Raw genomic sequence first — 15,838 nt, forward strand, 5'->3', positions numbered from 1 at the left:
TCGGGGAGCTGTTCGAGGAAGGCCTGTTCGAACATCAGGCATGGCTTGTGTCCCTCGGCCAATGCCAGCATCTCATTCATTAGGGCGGATGGGGATCTGTCCCCCAGGCCATCCAGATGAAGCAGGCGGGCGGCGCGCTCACGACGGGAGAGGCCGAAGGTCCGGATCAAAAGGTCTTTGAAAGCCGGGTACTTATCTTCCTCCGGAGGCGACTGGATGAAGTCTCCAACCTGGGCAGCTATCTCTTGGTCCAGAGAGCTAACCACATGGTAGTACTTCGTGGAGTCGGAGGTGATCTGCCGAAGGTGGAATTGCGCTTCGGCCTGGTCAAACCAGACGCTGGGCCGAAGTGTCCAAAAGGTGGGCAGCTTGAGGGCCACTGCGTTGGCTGCTGCGCTGTCGTCCATTTCGTGGGTCCAAAAGCCGTTTGGACCGTCGGGGTCACCAATGTAGCGGTTGCTACCGCGGAATAAAACAAGACTCTACTCGGAGGATTGCCAAACAGAACTGGTTTATTTTCCCGCCTTGCACGGGCCCTTTAAGGGAGAATGTTCCCGCCCAAAACAACTGGCAATGACGTAAGTCCTACGTCATCAGGACTTTCCTGCGCGCGGGTTCTCCCCGTCGCTCGGAAAGACGAGGCCCGCCGCCATCTTGGGCCTCGTCGCTCCGACGCCGCGTGACCCAACTGCCGAGCCTGTTCGTCCGACTAGTCGGTGAGTTGCCACACTAGTTTACTTTCATAATCTATCTTCCCTTTCCTTATTGCTTGCTTAGTGGTTCTTTGTTGCTTTTTAAAGTTTTCCCAATCTTCTGGTTTCCACTACTCTTGGAGACTTTGTAGGCATGAGCTTTTAGTTTGATGCCTTCTTCTATTTCCTTAGTTATCCAAGGCTGGCTCTCTCCACCCTTACTGTCCTTGCATTTAATTGGAATATACTTTTGTTGAGCACCATGAAAAATCTCTTTAAAAGTCTTCCACTGTTCTCAACTGTCGCTCCACATAGCCTGTGTTTCCAGTCTATGCTAGCCAACTCCTCCCTCATTCTGTTGTAGTCTCCCTTGTTTAGGCATAACACACTGGTTTTAGATCGAACTATTACACCCTCGATTTGTCTGAGAAATTCAGTCACTCTTTCCAAGAGGATCCCTAACTACAAGATTGTTAATTTTACCTGTCTCATTGCATAGGACCGGATCCAAGATAGCATTTTCTCTTTTCGGTTCACTAACATGCTGTTCAAGAAAGCTATCACAGATGCATTCTATGAAGTCTTCCTCATAACTTCCTCGACCAACTTGATTTGCCCAATCTATGTGGAAGTTAAAGTCCCCCATGACAACTGCCGTTCCATTCTTACATGCATCAAACATTTCTTGGTTTATTGCCTGTGCCACTGTAATGTTATTATTCGGTGGCCTGTAGACAACTCCCACCAGTGATTTTTTTTTTCCCTTTACTATTCTGAATCTCTACCCAAGTAGACTCAACATTCTGTTCCTTAGATCTTATATCATCTCTCACTATTGCCCTAATGTCACACAAGATCACAAGACAAAGGAGCAGAAGTAGGCCATTCAGCCCATCGAGTCTGCTCCATGAGCTAAACTAAAAACTATTCCTATCTAGCCCCAAATTCTGGCCTTATCCCCATATTCCTTGATACCTTGACTAATTAGATACCTATCTATCTCCTCCTCAACTGCCCCCAATGATTGGGCCTCCACAACTGTATGTGGCAAAGAATTCCATAATTTCACTACCCAAGAGCGCTACCCCACCTCCCTTACCTTTCTGCCTATCCTTCTGTATTACCTGCTACCCTTGGATATTTAATTCCCAATCATCTCCACCCTGCAACCACGTTTCTATAATGGCCACCAAATCATACCCCTTTGTATTCATTTGTGCCACAAGTTCACTGACCTTGTTTCGGACACTATGGGCATTCAGATAAAGTGCCCTTACACTCATTGTCCTTTTAGAATCTAGTAACCTTTGTGTCCTGTGCATTTGACTTTTCTGTACTTCACTCTTACTTTTCTCTTTTCTAACTTTTGCTTTGGTCTCTGCATTGCTTCCCTCAGTCTTTCTGCATGAATTCCCATCCCCCTGCCATAATAGTTTAAACCCTCCCCAATAGCTCTAGCAAACAATCCCCCTGGGACCTTGATGCCAGTCCTGCCCTGGTTTGTACTGGTCCCACCTCCTCCAGAACCAGTTGCAATGCCTCAGGAATCTGAAACCTCCCTCCTTTCTGTTTAACTGCTTACCTGGGCTGCTTCTGTGACCTTGGAAGCAAGCTTTATGCCCCAGAGCCTATCAATTATTATGCTGGTGAATCAGAGCCCTATTTAAAGGAGTCTTTCAGTTAACTTCTGCAGAACTTCCAAGAAACCTATTCTATCAGGTTTCCTCAAATTCATAGCAGCTATCAGATTTATTATCACTGACATATGACGTGAAATTTTTTGTTTTGCATCAGCAGTACAGTGCACAGACATAAGATCTATAAATTACAAAAATAAATAGTGTTTAAAAAAAAAGGAATAAAGAGGTAGTACTCATAGGTTTATGGATTGTTCAGAAATCTGACGGCGGAGGGGAAGGAGCTGTTCCTGAATCGTTGAGTTTGGGTCTTCAGGCTCCAGTACCACCTTCCTGAAGGTAGTAATAAGAAGAGGGCGTGTCCCGGATGATGAGGGTCCATAATGATGGATGCCGCCGCCTTGAGGCACCACCTCCTGAAAATGTCCTCGATGGTGGTGAGGGTTGTGTCTCTGATGAAACTGGTTGAGTGTATAAACACTCTGCAGCTTCTTGCGATCCTGTGCATTGGAGGCTCCGTACTAGGCTGTGATGCAACCAGTCAGGATGCTCTCCAACGTACATCTATAGATATTTGTAAGAGCCTTTGGTGACATACCAAATCTCCTCAAACTCCTAATGAAGTAGAGCCGCTGGCGTGCCTTCTTCGTGATTGCATCAATGTGTTGGGCCCAGGATAGATCTCTGAGATGTTGACGCCCAGGAACTTGAAGCTGCTCACCCTTTCCACTGCTTTCAAGTTAATGTGTATTTCAAGTTAAAATACAGACCCCAGTTTCTAAGTGACATTGAGGAATAGAGATCAGGGGTACAGAAAATTGAAAAGAGCTATTGTGTTAAACTCATGGTACTCTGTTTAGATCATAAATTATATATTGTGAACAGTGTTGTATAAATGCAAAAACGATTTGTAAGAATGACAAAAGAATTGAAGTAATACTCACAAGAAAAGATTGAACAGGCAGGGTTTTTCTCCAGAAAAGTGAAATCTTAAGGATAACTTGATGAAAATCTTAGTGATAAAATGAGTTGATTCAGAAAAAATAATTAACAGCTATGGACAAAACTAGAATTAACAGTAAGGTTGGCATTAATAAATTAGTAGAGAATTTGGAGAAATGTAGGTGGAGTGGGGTTAGAAAATGGAACTCAATACCATAGGAGTAGTTGAAGTGAACACTTTTTAGGACAAGCTGAATGCACACAAATAAAAGAATACAAGTGTTTCTTAATAGGGCTAGTTGAGGAATGGTGGAAGATGGATCATGTGGAGCATAAACATTGGCAGGGAGTTTTTTGGGCAATTGATTTGTTTCTTTTCTGTGAATACTTTGTAATCAATGAAGTGTTCAATTGTATCTTAAGAACCTGTTGAATGTTATGCATGCGTTTCTCTATACAGCCTTTCCAGATAACCAGATGCTACCTCTCCTCAAATTAGTTGGCCTATCAATCACAAAGAGTCCAATTTTTTAGGCTTGACATTTTTCAATTGGCCTGATAAACACTAGACAAGTTTCAGAGACAGATTTATTATCACTGACATATGTTGTGAAATTTGTTGTTTTACAGCAGCAGTACAGTGCAAAGACACAAAAATCTTCATGAAAGGCTGAGGGCAGAGTTGATCTTGCTGTCGAAGACATTTGAATGTTTTTGACAGCTTAACTTTTTTTTATAAATTATCAGCAATACTTTTCTTTATATGATTAATTTATCTGGTTTTAAATTTGCTGAATTGGGATTATCCATCTCAGCAGCTCTTGAATAAATTCCTATGAACATTTGTGTGGAATGGTGGTTTTCTTTAAGGTTTTAGGTTTTGACCATTTTTATATTCATCTACAGCATGTTGGAATTGCTGGCAAGGCCATAATTTATTGTAAATCCATAATTACCTGTATGTAGGTGAATTGCTGTCTTGAACTGCTGTAGTCTGTCAAGTGAACGTACTCCTACAGTGCTATTGGATAAGTGATTGCAGCGTTTAGATTTGCAGTGATGATGAAGGAACTGCAGTATAGCATGCAACGTGGAGAAGAGTCCGTGCATCATGGTGACGTCCATATGCTTGTTGCTGTTGATGTTGAAGATAGTTGAGGTTGCATGTTTGAAAGGTGAAGAAGTTGTGGCAGGTTATGATACATTGCCACCATGAACGTGAATGGAGTGGATTAGATCCCAACCAAATGATGGAATCACAGTGATGGGTGCCTTGCCCTGGATGATGCCAAACTTGTATGTAATTAGTTTACGATGCGACACAGTTGGAGGACTTTAAATGTCTGAGGTGGATAGTTAAGACTCTGGTTTTGTTGGAGATGGTCATCACCTAGTACATGCTTTGCAGAAATGTTACTTTGTCCTTTATTAGGTTATGCTTGCATGCAGGCATGGATTGCCTTGTTATCTGAGGAATTGCAAATGGCATTAAATGTTGTGCAATTCTCAGTCAACATTCTGGCTTCTGAACTTGTGATGGAGGGAAGGTCACTCATGAAGCAGTAGAAGATGGTTAGATCCAGCACACTTGCCAGAGAACTCTTGTAGTGATGTCCTGGGCTGAGATGGTTGACCTCCAACACCACAGACCATTTTCCTCCATGTGAAGTGTGATTCCAGCCAGGGCGAACTTGTTCCCATGGTTTTAAGTTTTACCAGGACATGCTGATGTCACACTTGGTCACATGCTACCTCCATATGGATGGTAGTCATTCTCATTTTTCCTGTGGAATTCTTTGGACTGAAGCTGTGACAAGAGTCCAGAGCTGAAAGATGTCAATGAAGTACAAACTGAGACATGATAAGTGCTGCTTGATAGTATTGTTGATAACATATTCCATTATTTTACAGTGGACTAATCTTATTATCTGTCTGAGTCTGTCTCAGTTATTGCGAGGATATTGTAGTACAACATGCAGTGCTGGTGAGTCCTCGAAATAAAGGATGGGGCTTTATCTCCAAAGACTATTGTCACAACCACGCATCTGGCATAAAAAGATGTATCTGCAACAGATGTATTGATGTTGAGGTAAAATAGGCTATCTATTGCCTACTCTGTTTGGCAGCTATGATGTTCAAGACATGATCAGCTCAGTTAGTGTTGGTACTATCAATTCACTCCTGGTGATAGACTTTGAAATCCCCTACACGGAGTATATTTTGAGTCCATTCTATTCTCTATTCTTTTTTGAAGTGATGTTCAACATGGAAAAGTACTGATTCATTAGCCATGAGAGGGCAGTAGATGATAATAAGCAGAAGTCTCACTGCCTGTATTTGACCTGATGCCATGAGCCTTCATGGGCTCTGGATTTGATGCTGAGGATTCCCCATGCAGGCTGTCTGTTTAGTTTGTGTGACCACCTGCCCAATTTAGACACCAGACTTGACATTTTCAATCTCAGTTAGAGGTCTTCGCAAAGTTCCCTGTGCAAGCAGTGCCTTTCTCATGCCCAGTTCAATACTGTCTAGTTTTATTGTTATTATATTTTATGTTATCTTGTTATATTGTAAATTTCTTCTTTTAAATTGAGGTAAGATTTCTTGAGAATATTAAAATTTTCTAACTGCGTATTTATCCCATGAAAGGAGGATTTGTATTTATCTGCCATCCCTATGACTCTGTTGCTTCCCTTTTAGTTGCAGGGGTCTCAAATTCAATACAAATAGATTCTAGTTTTGCATCCTTGGGGAACTGATTGCAAAGTAGAGTTCATTTTATGTAGTCAGAATCAGGTTTATTATCACTGACTTGTATGTTGTGAAATTTGTTATTTTGTGGCAGCAGTACGATGCAAAGACAAAAATTACTATAAATTACAAAATAAATAAATAGTGCAAAAACAGGAATAACGAAGTAGTGTTCATGGACCGTTTAGAAATCTGATGGTGGAAGAGAAGAAGCTGCTCCTAAGTCGTTGAGTGTGAGTCTTCAGGCTCCTGTACCTCTGCCCCAGTGGTAGGAATGAGAAGAGGGCCCGTCCCGGATGACGAGGGTCCTTAGTGATGGATGCCGTCTTCTTGAGGCACTGCCTCTGAAAGATGTCCTCAATGGTGGGGAGGGTTGTGCCCGTGATGGAGCTGACTGAGTCACTATTCAGTGATTATCCATCTTAAAATATTCATTAGCTGTCAGTCAACATGCTGATTAAGCTTACGTATAAATAATATTTATTTAGGATGGAACAGCAAGTAGAGCTGCTGCCTCACAGCCCCAGTGACCCAAGTCCAATCCTGACCTCCAGTGCTGATTGTGTGGACTTTGCACACTCTCCCTTTTGACTGCATGGGTTCCTCCCACATCCCATTTACCACTGTAAGTTACCCTAAGTGTATAGTTAATGGAATCTGAGGCATGAGTTGATGGGAATGTGGGGAAATTAAAATGAGATTAGTGTAGGATTAGTGTAAATGGGTGCTTGATGGCTGGCATGGATTCGGTAGGCCAAAGGGCTGTTCCTGTGCAGTATAACTCTGACTCTTAAGTATTGGAGGGCTTAATCAAGACACAGTATTTGGTAGGAGGTGTGCTTGCTGGTAAATAGCAAAGCACAGGGCCAATTTCTGTATCAGCCATGAACTGAACTATATCCCTCCATTTAAGTACTGAGTCCACTGAAAATGGCCTTCAAATTGTTGATTGTTCTCTTTGGTTTCCTGTCATTTTGGATCCAATTTGCCTTTTTTCCTTGGATTTCCTGGGCTTTTACTCTGCTGATTAGTCTTCTATATAGGACTTTGTCATTGCTTTAATGAATTCTATGTGGATTGTGTTAAATGCCATAGCCTTATCCATCCTCCGTTCCTTTCCCAGAAAAACTTAATTGAGTTGGTCAGATAAGACCTTACTGTAATAAATATATAGTTATGGTCCTTGAGTAATCAGTGTTATTCTGAATGATGATTTTCCAATCAGTTTTATATTGCTGATGCTGGCCCAACCAACTTGTCCTTACTTGAACACTCTCTTCCACTCTTTTTAGCAATGCTGGAACAATGACAGTATTCCAGTCCTCCTGCACTACAGTTGTAGCCAGCAGGAATTGGAAAATCATGGTTAAAATTTCTCCTCTTGCCTCATCCAGCTGTTCTTAACAGTTTGATATACATCTTATGCGGACGTGGTGATTTATGTATTTTTAAAGATGCTGAATACATTATTTCCTCTCTCCAATATCTTCTGTTATATATTTTATAACCACTCCTCCTTAGCTGCAATTTGTGCCAATGTCCTAGTACTTCTCCTTCCTGCACCCCTCCCCCATGCCTCTTTCCTTTTCATTCCCCATATCCCTTTACCTCTATTTCCTCACAAGACAGACGCAAAATATTTGTTGAGAACCATACCAATGTCTTGTACCCTCACACACAGGTTATATTTTTGGTTCTTGTAAGACCCTCTTCTTGCTCTCTGTGTTTGTGATGAAAAATCTTTAGATTGTCTTTCATTCTACACATCATGCCTTCTTTGCTTTCTAAATTTAAGTTCTACCCTTGCACTGATGAAACATCTCAAGGCTTATGACAGTATTGTGCTCTTGGTAACTGATGTTTTTTTTTTGCTAAAATCTACCATGTGTGCTGCTTGAAGTCAATAGTGTCTAGATTTGTGGCCACATTTTTTGTTAATACAAATATATTTGTTCTGAGTCCTTATTATTTATTTCTTGAATGTATTTTAAGAGTTCTACATTCTGCCCACGTCCTCTTTCATCTCTGTTTGAAGGTGCAAAACACACTCCCAACATTGTGATTGCCCCATTTTCATGGTAGTCTTCATTTCAATGCATGCACCATCATTTCATGATCCTTTTACCATATAATCCCTCCGCACGGCTGTTACTGTTTCTTTCACCAATATTGCAACCTCCTCCTTCCTTAAAATCTTCTCTCCCATCCACACCCTTGCCTAATAACTTTGTAACTGGGAACACTGAACTGTCATTCCTGCTCCTTAAGCCATGGTTCAGTAATAGTTATGAAACTGAAAACTTATTATATATAAGTAGCTTCCATGTATTTTTCTGTGCCCTCAGATCATGTGCCTCATTCACTAGACACCTGGCATTCAAATTTAAACTGTAAATCATGCCCAAACGCCTATGTTTATTTCATAGCCTTTGTTTCCTTAACCTTCCAAACTTGCTTCTCTTGTATTTTCAGCTTGCTTCTTGCCCTTTTGAATTAATGCACAGATTTCTTTCTCCCTGCTGCACTACAATAGACTCTCCATCTTAGAACCAGCAAATCTCCCAGCAATAATGTTGCCTTGGCTCTGTTGATATGCAGTTGTCTGGCTTGTTCCTGTCTCAAGTTCTTGACTCTGTGCCCCAAAAATCTGAAGTCCTCCTTCCTGCATTATCTCAGCTGTATGTTCATCTGCAGCATCCTCTTATATTGGTACTGTCTGACTCATGACAGCAATCCAGAATGAATTTAGCCACAGTAAGTTGTCCCAGTATATAGATGACCGGTGGAATATGGGGAGAACTAAATTGAAAAGGTATTAATGTAATAAAATAGATATTAGTGTAGTATTTGTGTAAATGGATGCTTGATGGTTGGCACAGACTCAGTAAGCTGAATGGTCTGTTTCTATGCGGTATGACAATGAAAATAACACTTCTTACAGCTGTCGTGAGTATAATGTCAAGGGCTTGACCTCTGGGTGCACTTGCAGAAGAATCATCACTGTCAACAGTATTCATGCTAGTTCTCAGGCGAGCGTATAATCTTCTGCAGCCCAGCTTCCAACTATGTTGATCCAATGCTGACGGCACTTGTTATCCATATGGTTGTCTAGGACACAAGTAATTTCTCAGAGTTCCTGATATTTTCCTGATGTGCATTTGACCAAATCTTACTCTGTGACATGAATACTGCTGTTATTAAATTGTATATTTTCCAATTCAATTTAAGCCGCACCACATGCAGTCTTGATATTGAAAATATGTTTCTTTGATGTCAGATAATGTTTTTTTACAGTATGAATTGTCATTCAGCAGCTCAGTGATTCATAAGCAATATATTTGCTTTACATTGAGCTGGGTAAGGGACTATTTTTTATACAAGAATATGTATTCTGCATGTGTTATAGCTGTAACAATATGACCGTGGGCCTCTTTGAGTTCAGAGAGAGGAGTACATCTCCTGTTGTTTTCTTTTACATTTGATCTCCAACACACTTAATTCATATGTGGAACTTTGGATGAACATTAAATAGTTTTAATATGTATGGTGACTTTTTTTATGGGAAGCAATGTTTTAAGACTTGAAACACTTGTAATTTTATTATAGTGAATAGTACATCATGTTTGGATGTACTGAACATTGTACCAGTGCAATAAGTAGACATCAGAGATTTTCTGTTTTTAATAAAGTTTGCCATGCAGTATTCATCTTCAAATTCTTTAATTCTTGCAACCTCAATAAAACTCAGATGTTGGGAGACATTTAGTGTCTGAGACACAGTATTTAAATATGTTGGGTTTGAATTAAAATGAACTTCAAGTAAATGTCTGTTGCATTTTAACTAAGTGTTAGTAATTTGGAACATAAACACATCTAATTTTAATTCATTTATTTATTTCTTCAGGTGCGCATCGAGACAGCTACAACCCTAAAACTTGATATCCTTTTCAGTGTATTTACAAATGTATTATTCAGATATAATAGTTGCTTTTTTTTTCCTCTCAGAGATTGTATGCTAATTTTACCCTTATTGGGGTACCTAAGTGAGATCTTGTTGTATGAGTGACTAGTAGGATGACCACAGAAATTCTGAAACTACTTGTAAAAATGTTAACTGTATATGTGGAGAATATGGTGGACTGGGGCTAAGGTAGACAAACCCAGAGATTCACGGTTCTCTTACTGCCAAAGGAGTGTAATTTGTGATTATGGCCAGGCTGTTATGATACAGTGAGATGCATAGAAGTGATGAAGTAGAAGAATTTGAATAGTGCACATTGAAGGAAAAGAACAAATAGTTTGAAGATTTTGGACTGGACAGGAAAGGAAGTTTAGAAATGGGGGTTTATGTTGTCTTACAATTCTGGCCAGTTGAGCCCTTTTTCTATCTTGACATTCATTTGCTGTTGCTTCCTAATATTATCCTTTAATCTTGTGTAATTAGGTAATAAAGAGGGTATAGTAATGTAGGACTAATAAACCCATCAGTATTTCCCATTTTTTTAATATTTTGTTTTAAATGATTGAAAAGAGATGGACTCAGTTGGAAATTGACTCTAATTTTAACACTTTTTTCTAGTATAGATTCATTCCTCATGATTTTGCAGGTTTATAATGCAGTGTTTTTTTTAATGTCTGCTTTTTCAATTTTGTGTATCCAGACCCTTTATCCTTGGAATATATTGATGGATTTGCTTGTTATCAGTTTTAGAAAGATGTTGATCTTTAACTTGATTATTACCTGTGGATGATTTTGAGTTTAGAACAGAACAGTTTTTACCAGTAAGTATTCTTTGCATTTTATGTCAGCTTTGGCAAAATTGAAAATGTGTTTTCAATCATTGTCTCTTAGTTTATCTGAGATTGGTTGAGTGGAAATCTCAATAGAACAGAAGAAAACTTCAGGAAATAGAGTGACTCATATGACCATTATAATAATTAAAATCATGAATGTCGATAGATATTATCCCTAAATGGCATGTATTATTTTTAAATGTATTTTTGTTAACTGACTTAGCTTCTAAAACAGCTGTCAATGCACTTTCTGTTTTTGTGGAATGTTTTTGTGTTTTCGTAGTTGCCACATATGTATCGATAAAGCAGTTATATAACTTCCCCAAATAATTGACTTAATCAATCCAGAGATTTAAACGTGAAGGACTGTAAGAGTAATTTTAAGAGTAATTTTCTTTGTCAAACTATCCATTTTGTGACCTGATGGATATCACCATATTTCATTTATTTTCCCCTCCTTGATCAAAGGAGTTGTCTTTACAATGCATTTTTCAAGACCCACAGCCATTGTATTTATTGTCTTATCGACAGTAGTTGTTTATGCTGTGACTAGCTGTGTAACTGTCGCTTTGTAATTATCTGTAATGTAGAAAATCTGTTGAAGTTTTCATCCTTTTGATTGACACTGCTCCCAATACACTTAATCCATTCGCTGATACTTTCTATAATCTGAAAGCAGGTTTGGCTGCTTAGATTCAAGAGGCATAATTTTTTATTATTCAATGATCCAGCAGTGGAATCTAAACTATAACAGTTAGTGATTTCTTGAATATTTTGTCAAATATGAACAGTAATAAATAAATAGCTCACAGCCCTCAATTCAAATTTTATTTTTATCTTCAAGCTCTAATAAACCAGAGTGAACAGGAAATTTCACAAGTGAGCAAGGAAATTTAAAACTCTGAAAAAGGAAATTAAAATATCAGTGGCTGAGATTTACTAAAAAATGTATTGGTAAAGATGCATGAATGTTCAAATTAGTTTCCTTCAGCATCTTTTGACACACTGGAAAATTTATATATTCAATATTAAATATATTCATTCTATTTGCTTTTACATTTTCTGAAAGTATCAATTAATTTGATCTGGCATGCCTTCTTTATGAATCTCTGAACATTCTCCCAAATTACATGGTATCTTACTAAGTGTTCTTGAATTTCACTTTCTGATGTAGGATCCAAATATTAGTCCACAGTTGAGCTTTGATGAAAATTCTTGCGATTTTATTTTAATATGCATTAGCAAGTATGATATTTACCGTTCATCCATTGTCATTTGTTGATATGCAGTTTGCTTGAGCTTATGCAGTCTGTGTTGTCTTGTTTGTAGTGGTGTGATACAAATGAGTGTTTTGTTCTTACCACTTCAGAGAACAGTCAACCATGGGTGGAGTCACACACAGGCCATTCTAAGCAGAAGTAGTAGTTTTCCTTCACTAAAATGCAAACCATTTAGGTTTTACAACAATCCATTTACTTCACAGCCATTTTTACTGAAACTAGTATTTTGTTACATCTCCAGATTTCCAGAATGTTCTCAATCTGCTGTGGTTGATTAAAAGTCATATTCTACAGATCCCAATTCCAGTGACATAATGCATGGAACTTCCATACCCTTATTTCCTGATTTACTTGAGCAGGGTTTAATATTTGCTACTCCCTGTTGTCTGGCATAAATAATAAAACTTGCTTTCTTTTTGAAGAATGTACTTTAAGTTATTGCAATCTCTTTCCTAATTACCTTCATCCTTTCAGAGCACATAATACTACTCTGCTGTATTTCATTTTAGGTACTATTAATACCATATTCTTTACTCACTAACTTTACTGATGCCTGCAGAACCAATCCCTCTGTCATTTCCATACTTGTAAATCAAATAGAGCACATGATTTTAAGTAATCCTTGAAAATTTAAAAGATCTGCCAGGAATCTGAAATAAAAACAGGAAATGCTGGAAAGATTCATCAGGTCAGGTACATCTATAAAAAGGGAAAAATAGTTGGTGTTTCAGGTTGAAAACCCTTAAGAACTGATATACTTTTACCTGTTTCTGAATGGTGTCCGAGTGATCTTTCTTGTTTTGGCTTTCATGTGTTTATAATAGTTTTTGGTAATTTTCCTTTATGTTGACTTTTACTTTTCATATTTTTTTCTGAACTGTTTTAATATATGTTTTATTTTATGCTCATTTTCTTCTTCCATTTTTATCTGCAACATTTTCTGTATTTTTCATACACCTCTTTAAAAAAAAGATGCTCGTTTATTCTCAACTTATTGTGTTGAAAATAACATAACCCACACTTTGATTTCTAGCCAGGATGCTCTTGTTCCTTATCCATGCCATAATTTAGTATCTCCTATTGTTGGTGGACTGTGCGTTTTCTGTCAATTTTCAATTTGCTTAAAATGACTGATTTCTAATTTTACAATTTTTTAAAAAAAATCTGGACCTAATTTTCTTTTGATTAGATTATGTTCGTGTACAATTTTGTTAACCAGGATCAGTTTATGCACTGTATCCTTCCTTCAAATCATAATGCAGCTGTTTCCTTCAGTCATCCAAAATTACTTATATCCTCCTTTCCTCCCACCCACCCACCTTAGATTTATGGCTGTATTTCATATTAATAGATGCATTGGTGTCTGCATCATCTGCATGGATTCAGCCATTGCCTCAGTCATTCTTCTGTAAACTTCTTTGTCTGGTGCAAGGGTGTTTCATGATCAGCAAGTATGGCTGCTCATAGTGTTGGATGCCTTGCAGTGACTGCTTTGACTTCCACTTAGTAAAACTCAAAATCATCTTTGCAATTTTGCATTTGTGTGCCATAAATCTGTCCTTTTGTGGTTCTTTCTCGTTTCTCGTCATTAATGACAAGTTTTCAGATTTGTTTCTTTTCAGACCACTTTTGGAAAGCTGTGGTTTATTGTGTAGTGCAGTCTTTGAAATGCAGACATCCTGTATATTTGATGTAACCTGCCAATTATGACCAGGCTGAAATAAGCATTGCTTCAATATACGTTACATTTTGGATGCTATTCTCATGTTGCATATGTCTGTTTTTTGAAGGCAGTACCGATGGAAACCATAGTTTTGAAAAGTAGCAATTGTCTCAAGTCTTTCAGCCACACAAAGGTGGAGGTAGTATGACAGCCTCATTGACATCCACCTTTGACTTCAGAAGTATACTGTACTTATTACATGGACGTTCGGTCATATATCCCAAAAAGCATTGGCTTTGGAAAGACAAAGCACTGATATCATCATCAATGTTGATGGTACCTACTTTACATTACAGGATGCTTCCTACATTACTAAAACATGTCTACCGTTTGCAATTTATAGTCAAAAATTGCAAATGGTATTGCAAAAATTTCTTAGTCATCAGTGAAGAAGTCTTGGAAAGTTCTAGTCAGCATCTTTGTTTTGGCAATTAAACGTAGAAGATCAAACACTTTACCATTTGTGCAGAATTTTGGAAGGCTGCAATTTCGGAAGATGACTAACAGCATTGGTAAAAAGATAATGAATTGAAATGCTGCTGTTCTTAGTTGGTTCCATTATTTACACCAAGCATTATAGAGATTTTTCCAGGATCCATGACTTTGCCAACATGCTTTTGTAATTTGAGCACAAGATGCATATGAGTTGTAATTGCTAGTTCATGTTGAGTGCTGTCCACAAACTATTCCTCTTGGCAAAAAGGTATGCCTTTGTGAAGCACACAAAAATAATGTAAAGATCATGATGCTACTTCTGATTCTGTCGAGCTGTGGAAATCTGATCTGTTGTTCCTGAAACCTGCATTGATTGCCCAGAATGGTCTATTTTAAAAATGTAGTCATGGTCTGTTGAGAAGTGAATGCTTTGAATTTATTGAAGGTTGAGAGCAGGGATATTCTCTTTGACTTCAGCAATGTTCACGGTACCCATCTTGCTTCTGGAGGTGAACAGTGTGAGCATCTTGAAGTCGTATGGAACGGTCTCTTCTGGCCAAATAACCAGTTCAAAAATAACCAGTTCAAAGCTCACATTCTGACAAATGGAAATAAATAAAATCTCAAGATGCTGAGCCCTAGAATTTCGGCTTGATTGCACATAGCCTGTCATCCAGAGTTGGCTAAGCAAGATGTGCTGCTATGTCCCATTTCAGGATCTCATGAAGGCAGGCATCTGAAATGACTGTTGATTGAGCACGAATATAAAATGATCAGCCCACTTTTCCATTTTTTTTTGGAACTCGTAATCAAAACTCTGTCTTTTGGGCAACTGTAAGTGTTAACTGGCTCTCAGCATCCAAAGATTGATTTGGTATCATGATGATCTGTAGTTGTTGTAGCTTAGCTTCCCTGTCTGCACGGCACTTTCTGGAGCTTTGTTTGAATCTGCTGTTAATTTACAGGCAGTCTTTTCAACATTACAGTACTTGTCTCTCATCTGGGATTGATGAGTTGCATGATCTGGAAGGTTCTGGTTGGCAGTATCTTGTTTGCAAGCCAGTCTCTGGACCTTAAAGTGCGGATTGCATGGGAATAAGCTTCACATTGGTATGTGAGATTCCACTAACGAATCAACTCTTCAGTTTCATTTGAGATTTGTTCTTGGTTTTTACGGAGAACTTCATTGATTCACACTTGTAGCACTTGTTGAACCTGACAATGCTGAGCCATTTTGGCAGGCAGCATAGCCTTGGACACTCAGCTGTGATGTGGACTGCATTACCACTTAAATGATGACCAGCGCAGAAGCCAGTACCTATCAAAACATCACTTCATATCACCTCATCTCACAGTGATACAGTCAATCGGATGTCAACATTTTGATTACATCCTAGAAAGTCACCTTGCATTTGTTTGCTTCTTTGAACATGTTGGTGATTGCTAGTTCATGCTGTGTACAAAATTGAAGAAATGAAGTGACACTTCTACTCTCCCTGCCATATACTTAGATCACATTCAATGTGAGCAGTGATTTCTCCCATTTAAAAAAAACTGTTCTTATTGTATTGCATTTATTGGAAA

The 15,838-nt window shown here is 38.6% G+C and overlaps 1 protein-coding gene across 1 annotated transcript in view; it reads left to right on the forward strand.

The window, feature by feature from the left end:
• ipo11 (importin 11) overlaps nt 1–15,838 on the forward strand; it is a 325,504-nt gene that overhangs the window by 75,852 nt on the left and 233,814 nt on the right. The window contains exons 17-18 of the mRNA XM_052010436.1: nt 9,927–9,960; nt 10,764–10,804. Coding sequence (XP_051866396.1) covers nt 9,927–9,960; nt 10,764–10,804 — 75 coding nt within the window. The remainder of the gene's footprint in view (nt 1–9,926; nt 9,961–10,763; nt 10,805–15,838) is intronic.

Source organism: Pristis pectinata, chromosome 2 (assembly GCF_009764475.1).
Source record: "Pristis pectinata isolate sPriPec2 chromosome 2, sPriPec2.1.pri, whole genome shotgun sequence".
NCBI classification, from domain to species: Eukaryota; Metazoa; Chordata; class Chondrichthyes; order Rhinopristiformes; family Pristidae; genus Pristis; species Pristis pectinata.